The 25,766-nt window shown below is 42.4% G+C and overlaps 2 protein-coding genes across 5 annotated transcripts in view; one reads left to right on the plus strand and one right to left on the minus strand.

Annotated features, from left to right (window-relative positions):
• osbp2b (oxysterol binding protein 2b) overlaps positions 1 to 4,360 on the plus strand; it is a 45,770-nt gene extending 41,410 nt beyond the window's left edge. For 3 of the 4 annotated variants that reach the window (XM_047150011.2, XM_047150012.2, XM_053674658.1), the window contains 2 exons: positions 401 to 418; positions 2,341 to 4,360. In XM_047150011.2, coding sequence (XP_047005967.1) covers positions 401 to 418; positions 2,341 to 2,483 — 161 coding nt within the window. In that variant the 3' untranslated portion in view covers positions 2,484 to 4,360. The remainder of the gene's footprint in view (positions 1 to 400; positions 419 to 2,340) is intronic. The other variant, XM_017451401.3, reaches the window with a different exon arrangement.
• A 12,962-nt stretch (positions 4,361 to 17,322) lies between these two features.
• On the minus strand, positions 17,323 to 25,509 carry atad1a (ATPase family AAA domain containing 1a). The gene is made up of 11 exons (XM_017452363.3): positions 25,416 to 25,509; positions 24,464 to 24,695; positions 23,328 to 23,426; positions 22,996 to 23,116; positions 22,022 to 22,222; positions 21,729 to 21,835; positions 21,462 to 21,551; positions 19,657 to 19,707; positions 18,936 to 19,108; positions 18,118 to 18,262; positions 17,323 to 17,693 (listed from the first exon to the last, which is right to left on the minus strand). Exons 2-10 carry the CDS (start codon positions 24,632 to 24,634, stop codon positions 18,139 to 18,141), a joined length of 1,137 nt encoding a protein of 378 aa, XP_017307852.1. The 5' UTR covers positions 24,635 to 24,695; positions 25,416 to 25,509; the 3' UTR covers positions 17,323 to 17,693; positions 18,118 to 18,138.
• Positions 25,510 to 25,766: the final 257 nt, after the last annotated feature.

Raw genomic sequence — 25,766 nt, forward strand, 5'->3', positions numbered from 1 at the left:
AGAATCTAAAATGCATCCTTCACACAACAATGCACACATTAGAACCCAAAAAACATTCCGAACCAAACTCGGATCACGAGCATGATGCAAACATCTGGAACCTTGCATTCTAACCCAAAACATTAACATCAGCAACACAACACACATCTAGAACCTAGAATCCAGAACAGCACGTATATCCAGAGCACCGTACACAAGGTTCCTGCAGGTTCTTCTCAACATGACGTAGAGAGGAAGTCTAGAACATTGCCCTTGATCAGTCTGGACACCGTTCTCCTCATCACCACCACTCCCAGGTTCTAGAGTCGCCCCACTGACAGAGCGTGTAATACTGTGTGTGTTGTAGTTGTAGTGATGTTATTATGATCATGTGTCTCTCTTTTCTCCTCCCGGTTCTCAGAGTGTGAGCTTGACTCTGGTGAGTTCTAGTGCCTGGATTCGTCCATGTACGGCTACTTCACACCAGTGTGTGTGTGTGTGTGTGTGTGTGTGTGTGTGTGTGTGTGTGTGTGTGAGAGCATGCGAGTGTGACATGTCCACGGTTACTTACAGATCCCGCAGTGATCTGTAATGGAGATCTCACCATGTGCTCGCAGTCCACTACTTACGGTTCTCCCAGTGTCTGTGTCTGTGTGTGTGTGGGTGTAGGCACTATTGGTTCTAATCATGGCCCAGGAAGTTCTAACACCAAAAACTGGCCTCCTACTGACTAATCACAACGAGGAAGAGCCAAACGCACAAACTACTACAATTCAGCATGCTCATATAGAACCCGGCACAGAACAGGCACACACGAGTGTCTAGAACCCAACCAGTATCACAAATACAACACACATCTGGAGCCTAGAATAGTTCTCTAGAACCCAATACATCAACACCCCCCCCACCAACCATACACACACACATACTAGAACCCAACCCAACACACATCTAGAACCTAAAATACGTCATTCACACCACAGTGTACACATCTAGAACTCACACACGTCAGAACCCAGCAGGGCGTGTCTTATAATACACGGGATGGAACCCAAAGCTAGAAAACCAAAGTTAAATAACACACACACACACACACACACACACACACACACACACACACACGCTGTTCTATTCATAATAATGCCACATGCTTTGTTAACGATTCCAGCCTCTAAAGGGGTTCTATTGGGAACCTTTTTTAAAATGGAAGATCTGAGTTCGAAGGTTCTACACAGACCCTTCAGAGCCACGTTTTCACTGCTGGTTGTTTTTCCGTTCGCGGTTTGTTCCAACGTTGAAGATGTTTTATTTATTTTATTATTCCGTCAGATTTCAGTTAAAAATATAACACTTTTATAAACCTTTGGAGAACCTGAACTGCGTAGGAACTGATGCTGCACGGAACGTGTGTATTTACGGGAAAGGAAGTTCGTATAACGGGACAGGAAGTTCGTATAACGGGACAGGAAGTTCATATTTACGGGACAGGAAGTTCGTATAACGGGTCAGGAAGTTCGTATAACGGGACAGGAAGTTCGTATAACGGGACAGGAAGTTTGTATAACGGGACAGGAAGTTCATATTTACGGGACAGGAAGTTCGTATAACGGGACAGGAAGTTCGTATTTACGGGACAGGAAGTTCGTATAACGGGTCAGGAAGTTGGTATAACAGGACAGGAAGTTGGTATAACAGGACAGGAAGTTCGTATAACGGGTCAGGAAGTTCGTATAACGGGACAGGAAGTTCGTATAACGGAACAGGAAGTTCGTATAACGGGACAGGAAGTTTGTATTTACGACGTCAGGTGCGTTGGTCAGTTTGGTTGGAGCGAGGTGGAGATGTACCGTCTCTTAATGAACTACAGTAAACTACAGCGAGGGTTTTAACTCCGCTTGTAGGAAGTGCACTGTAAATGTAAGAATCTGTCGTGCTTTGTGCAGGAAATCAGCTTGTTTTATTGTAAATGTAAAAATCAAACAAAGACGTGTTTACCTTCAACCGCATACGCCGCGTCATCCACCGACTCCGCCATGTTTTCTTACTGACACGCCCCCCGACTCGGAAACTCCTTCATGTGCGTTCAACTCGTATATACGATCTTTCCGACACGACTCGATCGCACCGTAACACCCGAAGCGTACGAAACGCGAGATTTAAAGACACTTAAAAACAGCAGTGTAAAGAAGCTCGAGAGTTCGTAGAGACGGACAAAACGAAGAACCCTTTAGGGTGCTGGAGTGAACCTTTAGTTCTGTCTGGATTTGCGATTCGTAAATGGATAAGAATAAAGCAGTAGTTTGACGTCCCTGTGTTCACTGCATGTTTGTGTGTGTGTGTGTGTGTGTGTGTGTCTTGCAGGTCAGGAGTACGAGGGCTACAAGCCTCTCTGGTTCCATCAGAGGACGGACCCTGTGACCGGGGAGATGAACTTCGTGTATAAAGGGGGTTACTGGGAGACCAAAGACCGACAGGACTGGAGCATGTGTCCGGATATTTTCTGATCGGAGACGGGAGCGAGGACAGGACGTCCTCTAAAAGACTCGCGGAGGATCCGGGACGCAGATCCCTGCCTCACCGAGAGAACCGAGACGATCACATGGGCGAGAGATTTAAAGGGAAAGAGCGAGAGAGAGAGAGACGTCTGATCTCTGTCCAGTATTCACCTGAAAGCTGTGCGTGTGTGCGTGTGTGTGTGTGTGTGTGTGTGTGTGTGTGTGTGTGTGTGTGTGTGTGTGTGTTTAAAAGAGAAGAAGGGGATTTGGACTTGAACTTTGACCCCTTACTTCTTCCAAAACCAAATCAGGTGCTCTTTCTTCAGAACAAAAACAACAATAACAACAAACAACGCCCTTCCGAGTGCACTCCCTTCGCTCCCTACGCCTAACGAGGACATATCACTCATCACACGTCTCCGTCCCGGACCATGAAGAAAGAGATCACTTTATTCAGTCTCATATCGGCGTTACGATGTGCACACTCATTAATATTTACATATCATTATATCCTAATTTGCATATCCCGAAGGACAGCGGGCAGATATTTACCCGTCACGAGCTCCGCCTACTCTGATTCAGATTAAAGCAGGGATATGCCTTTCCTAATCCTCAATAACAACGAATATTTTAAACATTTTTTTTTAAATAATAATGAAAAACAAAGCTTCCTGAAGTGTCGAGAGCCGTCGTCTGTGTGCCGGTGACGCGCTCAGTGACGCGCTCCAGATTAAATATCAGATTCATGTTTTAAAGCACGAGCTGTTAGACGGTTAAAGGAATAGTTTGGGGAAGATTTGTAATCCAGATTCGTCTGTAAGTCTAATGCGACGCTAGCTGGTAGTTAGCTAAAAAACATCCGTCACCTGAAATCTTAATAAATCCACGTCTGGTTAAACGGAATTTTAACGGAATAAAAACTAACAGAGATCGCTTTCTACAGTAGTTTATAGTCAGAATACTGCAGGACGGACTTCGCTCGCTATTACTAGTATTATTATTATTATTATTATTTGCTTATGCGTTGCTCATTAAATATAAAAAACAAACTTCAGACAGCGGAATGTTTTGACTGCGTAGATTCAAAAAGTTTTTTCCTCCAAACTTTTCCTTTAAACGGGCAGATGATCAGCAAGAACTTGTTATTATTTTTATTTTTTTAAATAAATAATAGTCTCAAGGGAAATCTTTAGCTTTAGTGATTGTTAATAAAACATAGCCATATCTCATTCTTTCTGAGATTTCTAACATAGTGTGCTTTCAGTGATTTAAAATAAATAAATAAAGGAATGAACGAATCAGCACACATGAATTAGCAGAACTCCCGTTCCTCCTGAAGACCTGCAGAAATCCTCAAAGGCCTCGCGCAGAATAACGCAGGATAACGCGGGAGAAACAGTATTTTTGTAGACGATATATATATATCTCGACGTCCTCACCTCCTCAGTGTCGTCAGACTGAACGTCTGTTGTCTTAAATCTCAAAGTAAAATAAAATAAATAAATAAAGATCCGATCCGAGACTCGGTCCTGTGGCGTCTCTGAAGTTTTCTTCACGCCGTTGAGAATGTAGAATTTAGCGCGCAGGTGTACGGCGTCACCTGTCCCGACTCTGCTGTGTTTATTTTTTATGATGACGGAGAGGAAGATTTAAAACTCGAATAATAAATAAGGAGAATTATAAACGACGATGATGTGATTATAATTAATATACAGAGGAGACGAGCGAGTAACGAAGCTACTGTACGGGAAATATTTACTGTAAATGTGTCTTATAATCTGAGATGATGATCTCGCTAGGCTGAAAGGTTTCATTTTTGACAAGCTTCCGTGGTTTGATTTGAAATTTTAATATTTTGTATTAAAGGAGATTTGCTCACACGGTCAGTGCTGTTTGGTGTCACTTTGTGATTCTGAGCTGGATTTCAGTGTGTTTCGCACGTTCTGTTCACGTCGCTGCAGCTTCTCTCCATTACTGCAGCATTCATTTAATACATTTTTATTTCGTTTAAATGCAGGGCACAACAGCGGGTATTTTTTTTTGTGTTTCCTACTTTTCTAATGGCCTTCTACGTAGCTTAAAAATGCTAGTTCAGTCTAGCGCTAGCTGCTGGATCGCGACATGTTCACGTACATTTATTCTGTGAAACAATCTGAGTCGTTGTTTCAGGTGACTGATAATGTAGTAGTGAAGCGATCACTGATACTTCTTCAGTTAACATTCACGTGTTCAATCACGTGTTCGAAACGCTCGCGTGCCTGTACCGCACACGCGTAAAAACGTAAGAAGCTCCGGCCTGCGTCGTGTCCGTCGGGCGTTTATTTAAAAACTCGAGCTGAAGGTTGTACGAAGTGACGTTAACCTTTAACAACGCTATCAAACAGGATCGCAGGCACAATGACTAGAGTACAGCGCCGTCCACCATCTTGTGTGTGTTGAGTTGAATGGGTCACATGACTAAAAAATACCTCATTGTTTTTGAATATCTCCATTTTTTGACCGACGTTCATCCACATGGGAGAATGTTTTCGAAAAGCTACTTTTTCGCTGGACAAAAGCCAAAACGTAGAGAAAAAGATGCGTTTTCAAAAGTGTCCAGATGAACGTGGACGTAGCCGCCGCTGTTCGTCACACTGGGAACTGTTTTCATTCGACGAAGCGCACGACTCTCTTCACGCCAGTCAGACTCTGAAGTCATTCGCCTTTCTTTTCCTTTTGTAAATGTTTAATACGTCTAATGAATACATCATGGTGTAGATTTTGTCTGAAGTATGGAAAACGCACTGAATTTTGTGAGACTTTTTTGTACACTGAAACGTTTCGGTTGGTTCCTTTTGCATCTCGATGTTCGGTACTCGGTCTCAGCGTTCTGATTCTGATCGCAGGTTTGCTTTCACACCGAAGAAATTCCTTCTGAACTGTCGATCACTGAAGAATTCACTTGTGTGACGCACGCTATTCCTTTTCTTTTCTTCTTCCCTGGTACCAGTAGCGCAGAACCGTGCGTTTGCGATGAGTGGCTTGTCAGCATGAAAGAATAGCTGTAAATGAAGGAGCTGCTCTCGTATGAGGAGATGTGTAGCCGTGCGTTCTCTCGGTGCAAGCTCTCGCACCGCAAAGCTGAGCTAATTACAGCGCGCCAGTTCCGTGAAAGTCTGGTTTCATCATATATTCATATCCGTAACAGCCTTTTTCTCTGCGTCACCAAAGTAGAAACGGAGACTAACATGACGAACCGAACCGATCACGTTGCTCTGAACGCAGGTCTGAGTGCGACCCCGGAGTCGGACCTCCGCTTCAAAGAGGATCAGGGATCGGTACTGTGGACCACTCATGAGCTGGAACTTTCACAGCTTTCCCACTCCACCGGTTGTAGCGAACTCTGGGTTTAAATGGCCATGACGGGCTTGAGACCGCGGCGAGGAAAAACTCCCTGAGAGGACACGATGAAGAACTCTCCAGAAGACACCGGATAGTCAGATTAGAAATCATTACAGAGTACATGTGCAGAAGAGTAAAGACGAACAGTACTGAGTGTTGGGAACGGATGTTTTGTATGAGCGGATTGTGAATAAGAGTCCTGGGATGAGCACAGGGCAGTTTTTATGATTACAGCACAAACACAAATCTACAGAATCCAGGTGAGATTTGGGTATAAACTGGTTTAGGGAAGTTTAAATCTGTATGGTGTACATGAGAGATGAAAGAAAACAACCATCCTAACTGATAAAACACTTTTTAAATACTAGGGTTTTTTTTAGATATCATTGGTGTTTCCCATAATGCACTGCAAGTGTCCAACATGTTAGGTTTGCGTATCTTCTCGAGCTGATGCAATGATATATATATATATATATATATATATATATATATATATATATATATATATATTAGTTTATTAGTTTCAGTTTCAGAGATAAAGATGGGTGTGTAAATTCAGCACTGCTGCGAGTGATGATGAAAACTCCCCAGACTGTTAGGCCATTATTATAATTTTCTTTGTTAAATCGAATCCCAGTCGCTGTAATTCCATATGTAACTATTATCATATTCCCAACAGCGTTAATACTCAGAAAACACCTTTTGCAGTGAATTAATCTAATATTGCAGTGCAGAAAGCGGAGTGTAGGACGAGATCAGGAGGTGCGAGGAGACATGGAAGATGGCCTATGTACTACTGCAGAGGGCCATCCGTCCTCAGAACCGAGCCCAATGTCACCGTCACCCTCGTCAAGCCTTGCTTGTTGCTCCGGCTCGAGTTACCATCACAAACGTCAAGTCCTTGTTTCCTAGGCCCATTTAAAACAATAAAACAAATGAATCCAGTCTAGTGTAAGATAGATTTAACACGCACCTGCACAATCGCACTCGAGTTCTATGTCTCACTTCTCAAATCTCGTCTGTCTGTAACGTCCAGTCAGGTGACCAAAGATGAACCACCTCCACCCCTTTGGGGATCCCGGGAACACCAGCCTACGGCGTTTCGGGTTACTATTATGCTAATGTTAGGGTTCGGCTAGGGTTAATATTATGCTAATGTTAGGGTTGGGCTAGGGTTACTATTATGCTAATGTTAGGGTTCGGCTAGGGTTACTATTATGCTAATGTTAGGGTTGGGCTAGGGTTACTATTATGCTAATGTTAGGGTTGGGCTAGGGTTACTATTATACTAGAGTTAGGGTTGGGCTAGGGTTACTATTATACTAGAGTTAGGGTTGGGCTAGGGTTACTATTATACTAATGTTAGGGTTGGGCTAGGGTTACTATTATACTAATGTTAGGGTTGGGCTAGGGTTACTATTATACTAGAGTTAGGGTTGGGCTAGGGTTACTATTATACTAATGTTAGGGTTGGGCTAGGGTTACTATTATACTAGAGTTTGGGTTGGGCTAGGGTTACTATTATACTAATGTTAGGGTTGGGCTAGGGTTACTATTATACTAGAGTTAGGGTTGGGCTAGGGTTACTATTATACTAATGTTAGGGTTGGGCTAGGGTTACTATTATACTAGAGTTAAGGTTGGGCTAGGGTTACTATTATACTAGAGTTAAGGTTGGGCTAGGGTTACTATTATACTAGAGTTAGGGTTGGGCTAGGGTTACTATTATACTAATGTTAGGGTTGGGCTAGGGTTACTATTATACTAGAGTTAGGGTTGGGCTAGGGTTACTATTATACTAATGTTAGGGTTGGGCTAGGGTTACTATTATACTAATGTTAGGGTTGGGCTAGGGTTACTATTATACTAGAGTTAGGGTTGGGCTAGGGTTACTATTATACTAATGTTAGGGTTGGGCTAGGGTTACTATTATACTAGAGTTTGGGTTGGGCTAGGGTTACTATTATACTAGAGTTAAGGTTGGGCTAGGGTTACTATTATACTAGAGTTAAGGTTGGGCTAGGGTTACTATTATACTAGAGTTAGGGTTGGGCTAGGGTTACTATTATACTAATGTTAGGGTTGGGCTAGGGTTACTATTATACTAGAGTTAGGGTTGGGCTAGGGTTACTATTATACTAATGTTAGGGTTGGGCTAGGGTTACTATTATGCTAATGTTAGGGTTGGGCTAGGGTTACTATTATACTAGAGTTAGGGTTGGGCTAGGGTTACTATTATACTAATGTTAGGGTTGGGCTAGGGTTACTATTATACTAATGTTAGGGTTGGGCTAGGGTTACTATTATGCTAATGTTAGGGTTGGGCTAGGGTTACTATTATACTAGAGTTAGGGTTGGGCTAGGGTTACTATTATACTAATGTTAGGGTTGGGCTAGGGTTACTATTATGCTAATGTTAGGGTTGGGCTAGGGTTACTATTATACTAGAGTTAAGGTTGGGCTAGGGTTACTATTATGCTAATGTTAGGGTTGGACTAGGGTTACTATTATGCTAATGTTAGGGTTGGGCTAGGGTTACTATTATACTAGAGTTAGGGTTGGGCTAGGGTTACTATTATACTAGAGTTAAGGTTGGGCTAGGGTTACTATTATGCTAATGTTAGGGTTGGGCTAGGGTTACTATTATGCTAGAGTTAAGGTTGGGCTAGGGTTACTATTATACTAGAGTTAGGGTTGGGCTAGGGTTACTATTATACTAGAGTTAGGGTTGGGCTAGGGTTACTATTATGCTAATGTTAGGGTTGGGCTAGGGTTACTATTATACTAATGTTAGGGTTGGGCTAGGGTTACTATTATACTAGAGTTAAGGTTGGGCTAGGGTTACTATTATACTAATGTTAGGGTTGGGCTAGGGTTACTATTATACTAGAGTTAAGGTTGGGCTAGGGTTACTATTATACTAATGTTAGGGTTGGGCTAGGGTTACTATTATACTAATGTTAGGGTTGGGCTAGGGTTACTATTATGCTAATGTTAGGGTTGGGCTAGGGTTACTATTATGCTAGAGTTAAGGTTGGGCTAGGGTTACTATTATACTAGAGTTAGGGTTGGGCTAGGGTTACTATTATACTAATGTTAGGGTTGGGCTAGGGTTACTATTATACTAGAGTTAAGGTTGGGCTAGGGTTACTATTATACTAATGTTAGGGTTGGGCTAGGGTTACTATTATACTAATGTTAGGGTTGGGCTAGGGTTACTATTATACTAGAGTTAAGGTTGGGCTAGGGTTACTATTATACTAATGTTAGGGTTGGGCTAGGGTTACTATTATGCTAATGTTAGGGTTGGGCTAGGGTTACTATTATACTAGAGTTAAGGTTGGGCTAGGGTTACTATTATACTAATGTTAGGGTTGGGCTAGGGTTACTATTATGCTAATGTTAGGGTTGGGCTAGGGTTACTATTATGCTAGAGTTAAGGTTGGGCTAGGGTTACTATTATACTAGAGTTAGGGTTGGGCTAGGGTTACTATTATACTAATGTTAGGGTTGGGCTAGGGTTACTATTATACTAGAGTTAAGGTTGGGCTAGGGTTACTATTATACTAGAGTTAGGGTTGGGCTAGGGTTACTATTATACTAATGTTAGGGTTGGACTAGGGTTACTATTATACTAGAGTTAAGGTTGGGCTAGGGTTACTATTATACTAATGTTAGGGTTGGACTAGGGTTACTATTATACTAGAGTTAGGGTTGGGCTAGGGTTACTATTATACTAATGTTAGGGTTGGGCTAGGGTTACTATTATGCTAATGTTAGGGTTGGACTAGGGTTACTATTATACTAATGTTAGGGTTGGGCTAGGGTTACTATTATGCTAATGTTAGGGTTGGGCTAGGGTTACTATTATACTAATGTTAGGGTTGGACTAGGGTTACTATTATACTAGAGTTAAGGTTGGGCTAGGGTTACTATTATACTAATGTTAGGGTTGGGCTAGGGTTACTATTATGCTAATGTTAGGGTTGGGCTAGGGTTACTATTATACTAATGTTAGGGTTGGACTAGGGTTACTATTATACTAGAGTTAGGGTTGGGCTAGGGTTACTATTATACTAATGTTAGGGTTGGGCTAGGGTTACTATTATGCTAATGTTAGGGTTGGACTAGGGTTACTATTATACTAATGTTAGGGTTGGACTAGGGTTACTATTATGCTAATGTTAGGGTTGGGCTAGGGTTACTATTATACTAGAGTTAAGGTTGGGCTAGGGTTACTATTATACTAATGTTAGGGTTGGACTAGGGTTACTATTATACTAGAGTTAGGGTTGGGCTAGGGTTACTATTATACTAATGTTAGGGTTGGACTAGGGTTACTATTATACTAGAGTTAAGGTTGGGCTAGGGTTACTATTATACTAGAGTTAAGGTTGGGCTAGGGTTACTATTATACTAATGTTAGGGTTGGGCTAGGGTTACTATTATACTAATGTTAGGGTTGGGCTAGGGTTACTATTATACTAGAGTTAAGGTTGGGCTAGGGTTACTATTATACTAGAGTTAAGGTTGGGCTAGGGTTACTATTATACTAGAGTTAAGGTTGGGCTAGGGTTACTATTATACTAATGTTAGGGTTGGGCTAGGGTTACTATTATACTAATGTTAGGGTTGGGCTAGGGTTACTATTATACTAGAGTTAGGGTTGGGCTAGGGTTACTATTATGCTAATGTTAGGGTTGGGCTAGGGTTACTATTATACTAGAGTTAGGGTTGGGCTAGGGTTACTATTATACTAATGTTAGGGTTGGGCTAGGGTTACTATTATGCTAATGTTAGGGTTGGGCTAGGGTTACTATTATACTAGAGTTAGGGTTGGGCTAGGGTTACTATTATACTAATGTTAGGGTTGGGCTAGGGTTACTATTATACTAATGTTAGGGTTGGGCTAGGGTTACTATTATGCTAATGTTAGGGTTGGGCTAGGGTTACTATTATACTAGAGTTAAGGTTGGGCTAGGGTTACTATTATACTAGAGTTAGGGTTGGGCTAGGGTTACTATTATACTAATGTTAGGGTTGGGCTAGGGTTACTATTATGCTAATGTTAGGGTTGGGCTAGGGTTACTATTATGCTAATGTTAGGGTTGGACTAGGGTTACTATTATGCTAATGTTAGGGTTGGGCTAGGGTTACTATTATACTAGAGTTAGGGTTGGGCTAGGGTTACTATTATACTAATGTTAGGGTTGGGCTAGGGTTACTATTATGCTAATGTTAGGGTTGGGCTAGGGTTACTATTATGCTAATGTTAAGGTTGGGCTAGGGTTACTATTATACTAGAGTTAGGGTTGGGCTAGGGTTACTATTATACTAGAGTTAGGGTTGGGCTAGGGTTACTATTATGCTAATGTTAGGGTTGGGCTAGGGTTACTATTATGCTAGAGTTAAGGTTGGGCTAGGGTTACTATTATACTAGAGTTAGGGTTGGGCTAGGGTTACTATTATACTAGAGTTAGGGTTGGGCTAGGGTTACTATTATACTAATGTTAGGGTTGTGCTAGGGTTACTATTATACTAGAGTTAGGGTTCGGCTAGGGTTACTATTATACTAGAGTTAAGGTTGGGCTAGGGTTACTATTATACTAGAGTTAGGGTTGGGCTAGGGTTACTATTATACTAATGTTAGGGTTGGGACTAGGGTTACTATTATACTAGAGTTAAGGGTTGGGCTAGGGTTACTATTATACTAATGTTAGGGTTGGACTAGGGTTACTATTATACTAGAGTTAGGGTTGGGCTAGGGTTACTATTATACTAATGTTAGGGTTGGGCTAGGGTTACTATTATACTAGAGTTAGGGTTGGGCTAGGGTTACTATTATACTAATGTTAGGGTTGGGCTAGGGTTACTATTATACTAGAGTTAGGGTTGGGCTAGGGTTACTATTATGCTAATGTTAGGGTTGGACTAGGGTTACTATTATACTAATGTTAGGGTTGGGCTAGGGTTACTATTATGCTAATGTTAGGGTTGGGCTAGGGTTACTATTATACTAGAGTTAAGGTTGGGCTAGGGTTACTATTATACTGATGTTAGGGTTGGGCTAGGGTTACTATTATGCTAATGTTAGGGTTGGACTAGGGTTACTATTATACTAATGTTAGGGTTGGGCTAGGGTTACTATTATGCTAATGTTAGGGTTGGGCTAGGGTTACTATTATACTAGAGTTAAGGTTGGGCTAGGGTTACTATTATACTAATGTTAGGGTTGGACTAGGGTTACTATTATACTAGAGTTAGGGTTGGGCTAGGGTTACTATTATACTAATGTTAGGGTTGGACTAGGGTTACTATTATACTAGAGTTAAGGTTGGGCTAGGGTTACTATTATACTAATGTTAGGGTTGGACTAGGGTTACTATTATACTAATGTTAGGGTTGGGCTAGGGTTACTATTATACTAGAGTTAAGGTTGGGCTAGGGTTACTATTATACTAATGTTAGGGTTGGGCTAGGGTTACTATTATACTAGAGTTAAGGTTGGGCTAGGGTTACTATTATACTAATGTTAGGGTTGGGCTAGGGTTACTATTATACTAATGTTAGGGTTGGGCTAGGGTTACTATTATGCTAATGTTAGGGTTGGGCTAGGGTTACTATTATGCTAGAGTTAAGGTTGGGCTAGGGTTACTATTATACTAGAGTTAGGGTTGGGCTAGGGTTACTATTATACTAATGTTAGGGTTGGGCTAGGGTTACTATTATACTAGAGTTAAGGTTGGGCTAGGGTTACTATTATACTAATGTTAGGGTTGGGCTAGGGTTACTATTATACTAATGTTAGGGTTGGGCTAGGGTTACTATTATGCTAATGTTAGGGTTGGGCTAGGGTTACTATTATGCTAGAGTTAAGGTTGGGCTAGGGTTACTATTATACTAGAGTTAGGGTTGGGCTAGGGTTACTATTATACTAATGTTAGGGTTGGACTAGGGTTACTATTATACTAATGTTAGGGTTGGGCTAGGGTTACTATTATACTAGAGTTAAGGTTGGGCTAGGGTTACTATTATACTAGAGTTAGGGTTGGGCTAGGGTTACTATTATACTAATGTTAGGGTTGGACTAGGGTTACTATTATACTAGAGTTAGGGTTGGGCTAGGGTTACTATTATACTAATGTTAGGGTTGGACTAGGGTTACTATTATACTAGAGTTAAGGTTGGGCTAGGGTTACTATTATACTAATGTTAGGGTTGGACTAGGGTTACTATTATACTAATGTTAGGGTTGGGCTAGGGTTACTATTATACTAGAGTTAAGGTTGGGCTAGGGTTACTATTATACTAATGTTAGGGTTGGGCTAGGGTTACTATTATACTAGAGTTAAGGTTGGGCTAGGGTTACTATTATACTAATGTTAGGGTTGGGCTAGGGTTACTATTATACTAATGTTAGGGTTGGGCTAGGGTTACTATTATGCTAATGTTAGGGTTGGGCTAGGGTTACTATTATGCTAGAGTTAAGGTTGGGCTAGGGTTACTATTATACTAGAGTTAGGGTTGGGCTAGGGTTACTATTATACTAATGTTAGGGTTGGGCTAGGGTTACTATTATACTAGAGTTAAGGTTGGGCTAGGGTTACTATTATACTAATGTTAGGGTTGGGCTAGGGTTACTATTATACTAATGTTAGGGTTGGGCTAGGGTTACTATTATGCTAATGTTAGGGTTGGGCTAGGGTTACTATTATGCTAGAGTTAAGGTTGGGCTAGGGTTACTATTATACTAGAGTTAGGGTTGGGCTAGGGTTACTATTATACTAATGTTAGGGTTGGACTAGGGTTACTATTATACTAATGTTAGGGTTGGGCTAGGGTTACTATTATACTAGAGTTAAGGTTGGGCTAGGGTTACTATTATACTAGAGTTAGGGTTGGGCTAGGGTTACTATTATACTAATGTTAGGGTTGGACTAGGGTTACTATTATACTAGAGTTAAGGTTGGGCTAGGGTTACTATTATACTAATGTTAGGGTTGGACTAGGGTTACTATTATACTAGAGTTAGGGTTGGGCTAGGGTTACTATTATACTAATGTTAGGGTTGGGCTAGGGTTACTATTATGCTAATGTTAGGGTTGGACTAGGGTTACTATTATACTAATGTTAGGGTTGGGCTAGGGTTACTATTATGCTAATGTTAGGGTTGGGCTAGGGTTACTATTATACTAATGTTAGGGTTGGACTAGGGTTACTATTATACTAGAGTTAAGGTTGGGCTAGGGTTACTATTATACTAATGTTAGGGTTGGGCTAGGGTTACTATTATGCTAATGTTAGGGTTGGACTAGGGTTACTATTATGCTAATGTTAGGGTTGGACTAGGGTTACTATTATGCTAATGTTAGGGTTGGACTAGGGTTACTATTATACTAGAGTTAAGGTTGGGCTAGGGTTACTATTATACTAATGTTAGGGTTGGACTAGGGTTACTATTATACTAGAGTTAGGGTTGGGCTAGGGTTACTATTATACTAATGTTAGGGTTGGGCTAGGGTTACTATTATACTAGAGTTAAGGTTGGGCTAGGGTTACTATTATACTAATGTTAGGGTTGGACTAGGGTTACTATTATACTAGAGTTAGGGTTGGGCTAGGGTTACTATTATACTAATGTTAGGGTTGGACTAGGGTTACTATTATACTAATGTTAGGGTTGGACTAGGGTTACTATTATACTAGAGTTAAGGTTGGGCTAGGGTTACTATTATACTAATGTTAGGGTTGGGCTAGGGTTACTATTATACTAATGTTAGGGTTGGGCTAGGGTTACTATTATACTAGAGTTAAGGTTGGGCTAGGGTTACTATTATACTAGAGTTAAGGTTGGGCTAGGGTTACTATTATACTAGAGTTAAGGTTGGGCTAGGGTTACTATTATACTAGAGTTAGGGTTGGGCTAGGGTTACTATTATACTAATGTTAGGGTTGGGCTAGGGTTACTATTATACTAATGTTAGGGTTGGGCTAGGGTTACTATTATACTAGAGTTAGGGTTGGGCTAGGGTTACTATTATGCTAATGTTAGGGTTGGGCTAGGGTTACTATTATACTAGAGTTAGGGTTGGGCTAGGGTTACTATTATACTAATGTTAGGGTTGGGCTAGGGTTACTATTATGCTAATGTTAGGGTTGGGCTAGGGTTACTATTATACTAGAGTTAGGGTTGGGCTAGGGTTACTATTATACTAATGTTAGGGTTGGGCTAGGGTTACTATTATACTAATGTTAGGGTTGGGCTAGGGTTACTATTATGCTAATGTTAGGGTTGGGCTAGGGTTACTATTATACTAGAGTTAAGGTTGGGCTAGGGTTACTATTATACTAGAGTTAGGGTTGGGCTAGGGTTACTATTATACTAATGTTAGGGTTGGGCTAGGGTTACTATTATGCTAATGTTAGGGTTGGGCTAGGGTTACTATTATACTAGAGTTAAGGTTGGACTAGGGTTACTATTATGCTAATGTTAGGGTTGGGCTAGGGTTACTATTATACTAGAGTTAGGGTTGGGCTAGGGTTACTATTATACTAATGTTAGGGTTGGGCTAGGGTTACTATTATGCTAATGTTAGGGTTGGGCTAGGGTTACTATTATGCTAATGTTAAGGTTGGGCTAGGGTTACTATTATACTAGAGTTAGGGTTGGGCTAGGGTTACTATTATACTAGAGTTAGGGTTGGGCTAGGGTTACTATTATGCTAATGTTAGGGTTGGGCTAGGGTTACTATTATGCTAGAGTTAAGGTTGGGCTAGGGTTACTATTATACTAGAGTTAGGGTTGGGCTAGGGTTACTATTATACTAGAGTTAGGGTTGGGCTAGGGTTACTATTATACTAATGTTAGGGTTGTGCTAGGGTTACTATTATACTAGAGTTAGGGTTCGGCTAGGGTTACTATTATCCTAGAGTTAAGGTTGGGCTAGGGTTACTATTATACTAGAGTTAGGGTTGGGCTAGGGTTACTATTATACTAATGTTAGGGTTGGACTAGGGTTACTATTATACTAGAGTTAAGGTTGGGCTAGGGTTACTATTATACTAATGTTAGGGTTGGACTAGGGTTACTATTATACTAGAGTTAGGGTTGGGCTAGGGTTACTATTATACTAATGTTAGGGTTGGGCTAGGGTTACTATTATACTAGAGTTAGGGTTGGGCTAGGGTTACTATTATACTAATGTTAGGGTTGGGCTAGGGTTACTATTATACTAGAGTTAGGGTTGGGCTAGGGTTACTATTATGCTAATGTTAGGGTTGGGCTAGGGTTACTATTATACTAGAGTTAAGGTTGGGCTAGGGTTACTATTATACTAATGTTAGGGTTGGGCTAGGGTTACTATTATGCTAATGTTAGGGTTGGACTAGGGTTACTATTATACTAGAGTTAAGGTTGGGCTAGGGTTACTATTATACTAATGTTAGGGTTGGACTAGGGTTACTATTATACTAGAGTTAGGGTTGGGCTAGGGTTACTATTATACTAATGTTAGGGTTGGACTAGGGTTACTATTATACTAGAGTTAAGGTTGGGCTAGGGTTACTATTATACTAATGTTAGGGTTGGACTAGGGTTACTATTATACTAATGTTAGGGTTGGGCTAGGGTTACTATTATACTAATGTTAGGGTTGGGCTAGGGTTACTATTATACTAATGTTAGGGTTGGACTAGGGTTACTATTATACTAATGTTAGGGTTGGGCTAGGGTTACTATTATGCTAATGTTAGGGTTGGGCTAGGGTTACTATTATACTAATGTTAGGGTTGGGCTAGGGTTACTATTATGCTAATGTTAGGGTTGGACTAGGGTTACTATTATACTAATGTTAGGGTTGGGCTAGGGTTACTATTATGCTAATGTTAGGGTTGGGCTAGGGTTACTATTATACTAATGTTAGGGTTGGGCTAGGGTTACTATTATACTAGAGTTAAGGTTGGGCTAGGGTTACTATTATACTAATGTTAGGGTTGGACTAGGGTTACTATTATACTAGAGTTAAGGTTGGGCTAGGGTTACTATTATGCTAATGTTAGGGTTGGACTAGGGTTACTATTATACTAATGTTAGGGTTTGGTTACACTCTGTAGAACATTAAACCTCATATCTCAGCTTCTGAGTGTGATATTCAGACCAAACCTGTGTTCGGTTTGATCCCAATAACCAACAGTATGAATATACAGAAGATCAGAGAGAGTCAGAATTTTCACCCAAAAAAACTCAGGGGTTACTGTGTGTTCGTTTTTAGGTGAAAAATGTGACTTTCTTGGATTTCCCCTACCTGGACAGCGTGGGTTATTGGCGTCAAGACACACACACACGCGTGCACTTCGTTGTCTTACCGTTTACCATTTTATAGAATGTCTAGTGGAAATGTAGCGTTAGTGTTAGACCATATAACTGATTACATTTATTGAATAAATGATTACAAAGAATGAATTGTGTGATTTATTATATTAGTTTATTGAATGAACATCCAAACATTTAAAACACATTTTCACAGCACTGTATTTAACGTTTCTAATACAACAAGTCTTTTCTTACAGAATTCTAACTTCTACAGCAACAATTCCTATGTACAGTTATATACACTAATCTACAGCTATTTATTCTTGTACTATGGATTATTTTCTAACACAGACTGTATAAAATGGCCTTGGATCTGAGAATAATGTAATACAAACATCGTAGAAGTTATTCTTTTTATTAATATTACTGACGTTCATTTAGCAGACAGTTTAATAATATTAAAATAACTGGCTCTCCATCAGTGCAGTGGACGCTCAACCTTCAGGCCTCCTGCACTCAGCTTACACCTAAACAATACATTTAAACACAATGAAAAAAGAAATAGCATTTATAACAACAACAACATTAAATAGTAATTCATGTAACAGTAAGCAATATTATGATTAAAATTAATAAAAATAAAATACTACTTTCATGACACAATATATATCATTGTTATATACGCCTGATCATTATGTTATATACTCCTGATCATTATGTTATATACTCTGATCATTGTTATATACTCCTGATCATTGTTATATACTCCTGATCATTATGGTATATACCCCTGATCATTGTTATATACTCTGATCATTATGGTATATACTCTGATCATTATGTTATATACTCCTGATCATTATGGTATATACTCTGATCATTATGTTATATACTCCTGATCATTATGGTATATACTCTGATCATTATATGAGATACTCCTGGGAAACTCACAGAACGGAGTCCTGGTGTGTTTTAGTCCACAAACACGGCGCTGATGTGAGCCGGAGCCGTGGCCTGTTTCGACTCGTTCATCTTATCCAGTCCAAACAGCAGGTCGAGCTGAGTGATCGGCCTCAGACACACACTGTCCACTGTCCTACACACACACACACACACACACACACACACACACACACACACACACACACACACACACACACACAGGATCGTTGTGAGGTATTTCCATTCCAGGGAATTGTTTCTTATATTTTGTTATTCCTCCTTTCTCTTCTTCGTCTTAATATTTTTATCTTCCTAATGTTTTTGAGAATGAATTCATCCTGAACTCTTCACTAATACACACACACACTCGCTTTAAACTCTTCACTAATACACACACACACTCACTTTAAACTCTTCACTAATACACACACACACTCGCTTTAAACTCTTCACTAATACACACACACACTCGCTTTAAACTCTTCACTAATACACACACACACTCGCTTTAAACTCTTCACTAATACACACACACACTCGCTTTAAACTCTTCACTAATACACACACACACTCGCTTTAAACTCTTCACTAATACACACACACACACTCGCTTTAAACTCTTCACTAATACACACACACACTCACTTTAAACTCTTCACTAATACACACACACACTCGCTTTAAACTCTTCACTAATACACACACACACTCACTTTAAACCAAACTTTATTATATAATAATAAATATTTCAGGTGATTAGTGTGATTTGAATGCAAAACACACACACACACACACACACACGAGGAAGAGGAAAGTGTAAGCCGTACTCCTCCTCATCCTGTTCGAGTCGTAGCTGCTGTGTGATTTGTTTCATCTGCTGTTTGCGTACGAAATCTCTGACTCGGTACAGAGCGGCGTCGCGACACACCTCCCTCAGATCACTGCCCGAAAACCCCTCCGTCTGCTCCGCTATCTCCATCAGATTCACCGCCTCACTCAGCTGAACACACACACACACACACACACACACACACACACACACATTATTAAAATATTACATTACTCTGTTCAGACATCACTACGTTTCTATATAATCATGTATTTGTAAAGTCAGACGCAGATAAGCTTCAGAGTTATTATAAAAATAACTCTAAATAAAAAAAATAATATATAAATATAAATAAATATTCTGTGAACAGAAATATTCTTTAAAAGTGTCCATGATACACACCACGTCACTGCTGTACCGGTTCATCACAGCAGTTTGTATTGAACAGCGGCGGCTACGTCCACGTTCAATGCTAATGGCTATTAGCATTCAGCTGTGTTATTAGCATGCTAGCTAACATTATACAGACGTGGAATAAAGCTGTTTGTGAATCTGTCCTCCTCTCATCCTCTCATCCTCTCATCCTGTCAGTGAGTTTGTATTTAGGAGAGATCTACAGTGTAAAGTCGGAGCTGAAGTGCGATCCCGATCCCCAGTGAGATGGAAAGAAAATTCTTATCCATAGTCACATTAACATCGTGTCCATCAGGAATAGTTACGTTTTCTCCCGACAGGATGAGGTGAAGGATGTCCTTCCTCTGAGCCGCATTCTGCAACCAGGAAAGGGTTTTATTTATTAACATCGATACAGGAAATGAATAAAAGCAATAATTAATCCATCAGCAGTCAGTAGGGAGCTGCTCCAGCTGTCTGTTTATCTATCTATCACTCCATCCATCACTTACTACCCACTCATTTATATATTAATCCATCGCCCCGTCTATCCATCATTCCCTCCATCACTCCATCCGTCTACCTGCCCCGTCTCTCGATCCCTCCGTCTACCTGCCCCGTCTCTCGATCCCTTCGTCTACCTGCCCCGTCTCTCGATCCCTCCGTCTACCTCTCCCGTCTCTCGATCCCTCCGTCTACCTGCCCCGTCTCTCGATCCCTCCGTCTACCTGCCCCGTCTCTCGATCCCTCCGTCTACCTCTCCCGTCTCTCGATCCCTCCGTCTACCTCTCCCGTCTCTCGATCCCTCCGTCTACCTCTCCCGTCTCTCGATCCCTCCGTCTACCTGCCCCGTCTCTCGATCCCTCCGTCTACCTGCCCCGTCTCTCGATCCCTCCGTCTACCTGCCCCGTCTCTCGATCCCTCCGTCTACCTGCCCCGTCTCTCGATCCCTCCGTCTACCTGCCCCGTCTCTCGATCCCTCCGTCTACCTGCCCCGTCTCTCGATCCCTCCGTCTACCTGCCCCGTCTCTCGATCCCTCCGTCTACCTCTCCCGTCTCTCGATCCCTCCGTCTACCTCTCCCGTCTCTCGATCCCTCCGTCTACCTCTCCCGTCTCTCGATCCCTCCGTCTACCTCTCCCGTCTCTCGATCCCTCCGTCTACCTCTCCCGTCGCTCGATCCCTCCGTCTACCTGCCCCGTCTCTCGATCCCTCCGTCTACCTCTCCCGTCTCTCGATCCCTCCGTCTACCTCTCCCGTCTCTCGATCCCTCCGTCTACCTGCCCCGTCTCTCGATCCCTCCGTCTACCTCTCCCGTCTCTCGATCCCTCCGTCTACCTGCCCCGTCTCTCGATCCCTCCGTCTACCTCTCCCGTCTCTCGATCCCTCCGTCTACCTCTCCCGTCTCTCGATCCCTCCGTCTACCTCTCCCGTCTCTCGATCCCTCCGTCTACCTGCCCCGTCTCTCGATCCCTCCGTCTACCTCTCCCGTCTCTCGATCCCTCCGTCTACCTGCCCCGTCTCTCGATCCCTCCGTCTCCCTCTCCCGTCTCTCGATCCCTCCGTCTACCTGCCCCGTCTCTCGATCCCTCCGTCTACCTCTCCCGTCTCTCGATCCCTCCGTCTACCTGCCCCGTCTCTCGATCCCTCCGTCTACCTCTCCCGTCTCTCGATCCCTCCGTCTACCTGCCCCGTCTCTCGATCCCTCCGTCTACCTGCCCCGTCTCTCGATCCCTCCGTCTACCTGCCCCGTCTCTCGATCCCTCCGTCTACCTCTCCCGTCTCTCGATCCCTCCGTCTACCTGCCCCGTCTCTCGATCCCTCCGTCTACCTCTCCCGTCTCTCAATCCCTTCGTCTACCTGCCCCGTCTCTCAATCCCTCCGTCTACCTCTCCCGTCTCTCAATCCCTCTGTCTACCAGCCCCGTCTCTCAATCCCTCCGTCTACCTGCCCCGTCTCTCAATCCCTCCGTCTACCTGCCCCGTCTCTCAATCCCTCCGTCTACCTGCCCCGTCTCTCAATCCCTCTGTCTATGTAGTGAATTTATTAATCAATCAATCATCACTTGATGATAAAATGGAAGTGTTTTGCGAGTATTTTGGTTTATAGATAAATAATAAATACGCCCTCACAGGAAGTCCCACGTGGAAGGTTGCTGGCATTCTGCGCCGGATTGCCGCGTCCACGTCCTGCGGCCTGTTAGTGGCTCCCATCACCATCACCTGCAAAACACACAGACACAGACACCCACACACACACACACGTTTACTGTTACCTTTAATAAAGCACTGAGTTACAGTGCCATTAGAATACAAGGACAACAAACAAGTGCTACAAAAGCGCGCGTGTGTGTGTGTGTGTGTGTGTGTGTGCGCGTGTGTGTGTGTGCGCGTTTAAACCTGAGTGTCGGGGCCGGTCTCCAGTCCGTCCCACAGGCTCATAAACTGAGCTTTCATTATCGCCGTGGCCTCGTGATCCAAACTGGAGCGACTCCTCAGAAACGAGTCTAACATGAAGGACGAATTGAAAAACATCAACACACACTGAAGACCTGCAGCGTGGGTTCTTCTGATCACCAGTCTATCAGCTTCCGGAACGTACCAGCAGATCAACACCAACATCAAATAACCACCAGGAAGTCACGTCTGGTGTCTGAGATGCATTACTGACATCAGACCCACGAGTCACTCACCTATTTCATCGATGAAGATGATGCAGGGCTGCAGTTTAGCAGCCAGTGAGAAGACCGCAGCGGTGAGCTTCTCCGATTCTCCGTACCACTTATCAGTCAAAGTGGAGACCTGGAGGTTGATGAACTGACAGCCCGAGGCTCTGGCTGCTGCCTTGGCGATTAAAGTTTTCCCACAGCCGGGCGGACCGTATAACAACACACCTGAGGAACAGTGTGTGTGTGTGTGTGTGTGTGTTAGTCTACAGCTCATGAGAACAGCGGTCAGTTTAGAAGCTCTTTCACGCCGACGTTCTCCATCACACACACGCCGACGTTCTCCATCACACACGCCGACGTTCTCCATCACACACGCCGACGTTCTCCATCACACACACGCCGACGTTCTCCATCACACACACGCCGACGTTCTCCATCACACACACGCCGACGTTCTCCATCACACACACGCCGACGTTCTCCATCACACACACGCCGACGTTCTCCATCACACACACGCCGACGTTCTCCATCACACACACGCCGACGTTCTCCATCACACACACGCCGACGTTCTCCATCACATACACGCCGACGTTCTCCATCACACACACACCGACGTTCTCCATCACATACACGCCGACGTTCTCCATCACACACACACTGACGTTCTCCATCACATACACACTGACGTTCTCCATCACATACACGCCGACGTTCTCCATCACACACACACTGACGTTCTCCATCACACACACGCCGACGTTCTCCATCACACACACGCCGACGTTCTCCATCACACACACACTGACGTTCTCCATCACATACACGCCGACGTTCTCCATCACACACACCGACGTTCTCCATCACACACACCAATGTTCATCAACAAACACCAACATTCTCCAAAAAACACCAATGTCTCCATCGTTCGTGTGTGTGTGTGCGTGTGTGTGTGTGTGTGTGTGTGTGTGTGTGCGCGTGTGTGTGTGTTTTACCTTTGGGTGGCTGTAAAAGTTTAGATCCACGGAATAGATGGCGTTTCTGAAAAGGCAGGAGGACAGAGTCCTGCAGCTCAGTGATGATGTCATCAAGACCTGCAACATCGCTCCATGTCACCTTTATAAAAAATTAAACACACACAAAACACTTTTCACTAAAACACACACACACACACACACACACCCCACATAATAAATAAGCATGCAATAACTACACGTGGATGTACAGGAGTTTATTCGGCTATGTTTACTGGTGTTCATTTTCATCAGAAGATGAAATAAGATGAAGGTAAAATGAAGAGCGTGAGGAAGGTTCACCTGGATTTTACCTTCATACTGTGAGGATCGACCAGGTGAGCAGCGATGTTCATCTCATACTCATTCAGACTCACTCCCTCCACCCCGATCCTCCTCATCATCTGCTCAGCCTGAGAGAGAAAGCGAGGGCAAGAGAAAAATGGAAGATACCAATACCAACATTCTCCATTAAACCCTCCCTGAATCTTAATCACCAGACCCCATGAAACCCCATACAACCCCATCTAATCTAACCAGACCCCATGAAACCTCACCAAACCTCACCAAACCCCATCACAAATCACCAGACAACATCAAAGCTCCACCGGTCCTCATCAAAACTGAATCAAACTTTATGTAAAAACATTAAAGCAAGCCAAACCCCATCAAAGTTCATCAATCTCCCTCAAAGCATGCCAGAACACATCAAAGCTCATGAAACACCATCAAACCACCAACCCCAATTCCACCAATCTCCATGAAATCCATTTAAACCCCATGAACAAATCCCCTTAAACCCCACCGAACCCCATCAAACCGCACAAAACCCCACCAACACCTCTCTAAACTCCAACCAAGACCTTTAAACCTCACAACCTCACTATTCTCCACCAAACTGCTGTAAAACCCAATCAAACCCCACCCAACTCCATAAAACCCCACTAAACCCCACTCAACTCAATAAAACCCCACTAAACCCCACTCAACTCAATAAAACCCCACTAAACCCCACCTAACTCCATAAAACCCAATCAAACCCCACCCAACTCCATAAAACACCACCAAACCCCACCCAACTCCATAAAACCCAATCAAACCCCACCCAACTCCATAAAACCCCACCCAACTCCATAAAACCCAATCAAACCCCACCCAACTCCATAAAACCCAATCAAACCCCACCCAACTCCATAAAACCCAATCAAACCCCACCCAACTCCATAAAACCCCAGTAAACCCCACCCAACTCCATAAAACACCACCAAACCCCACTCAACTCCAGTAAACCCCACCCAACTCCATAAAACCCCACTAAACCCCACCCAACTCCATAAAACTCCAGTAAACCCCATGAAACTCCATAAATCCCCACTCAACTCCATAAAACCCAAGTAAACCCCATCCAACTGAATGAAACCCAGGTAAACCCCACACGTGTGAACTTTACCCTCTTCTTAGCGTTTGATTTCTGTCTCTGAGTCGGGTCCAGAGCCTCCACCACCCATCTGATGCTGTAGTACGTAGCTGCTCCAAAGATGGTGAGTCTCACCAACATGCCCACCACCTCGTTACGGGTCAGAGGACGTAGCAGGGCGTGCCGGGGGAAGTCCATCAGCATCTCGGCTCCGCCCACACCATCAGCTCATTGGTGGAAAACAACAGAGGAGGATCAGTTCTACCTGTGAGGAGGGAGGAGTTAATGGTTACAATAAAACTTACCTAACATGAATATTATAATGATCTATAACATCGACAAACCACACGTTAAATAACAAAAAATCAAACGCGAGTCCATAAACCCTGCAGCTGACAGAACGCCGGCACCGAAAACTCTTACTTCATCATTCTGCCTTGCATTCATTTAATTTGGTTAATTATTTACTTTTATTTATTTTTTCAATCATTCATTTGTTTAATTTTTTTGCTATCCAACTGATTGATTTTTATCTCCAACTGACCTCATAAATAATAATAAACAATACGTAATAGTTACTTACACTGTTATTATTATTGTTATTATTGTTGTTGTACCTTTAAAAAACACAACCTATAAAACTAATGACGTCACAGCGTTTCACATCTTTGTTTTTAAACCGGATCAAATGTCTTTATGAAGAAAAGGTCATCTTTATTAACCAAAATTCTCCCAAAATCAACTCGATCCCACCCGTTCTCCGGCATAACCAGTTCACGTACAAGCGTACCAAGGCCTGTTTAGACCAGAGAACGGGTGGGTAAACAAGAACGCTGGCTAGTTAGCGAGTAATAGTTAACGTTATTTCCACAGTCTAGCACTGCTACCGACATTATCATTAATAAAACCGCAAATATTACTAATATTTCTGTAAACATTGCAGCAAACAGAGCGCGCTGTGATAATTGCAAAAATAAAAACTTACGATTTCAAAGCCTCACACAGCAACTTCCGCATGTTGTGTAACAGCATCGGCGGTCCGTGTAGAAAGAAGGTTACCGCAAGTGGTTCCTAGGTTACTGCACATACCAAGCGAATTCATTATTATTTTTATTTTTATTTTTATTATTATTATTTAAGTAAATATCTTGCTTAATTATTAGTTCAATTCACATACTTTTGCCACTCACAGATATGTAATGTTGGATCGTTTTCCTCAATAAATAAATAAATGACCGAGTATAATATTTTTGTCTCATTTTGTTTAATTGGGCTCTCTTGATCTACTTTTAGGACTTGTGTGAGAATCTGCTGTTGTTTCTTCATAATTCAATAG

Source organism: Ictalurus punctatus, chromosome 22 (genome assembly GCF_001660625.3).
Source record: "Ictalurus punctatus breed USDA103 chromosome 22, Coco_2.0, whole genome shotgun sequence".
NCBI lineage: Eukaryota > Metazoa > Chordata > Actinopteri > Siluriformes > Ictaluridae > Ictalurus > Ictalurus punctatus.

Excerpts from the sequence above, each read along its gene's own strand:
- atad1a (XM_017452363.3), bottom strand. The coding sequence starts at position 24,634 with ATGCTGATGGACTTCCCCCGGCACGCCCTGCTACGTCCTCTGACCCGT. Across the intron at positions 23,427-24,463 it reads AATCAAACGCTAAGAAGAGG|GCTGAGCAGATGATGAGGAG; the intron begins GTAAAGTTCACA and ends TTTCTCTCTCAG. Across the intron at positions 22,223-22,995 it reads ACTTTTACAGCCACCCAAAG|GTGTGTTGTTATACGGTCCG; the intron begins GTAAAACACACA and ends ACTGTTCCTCAG.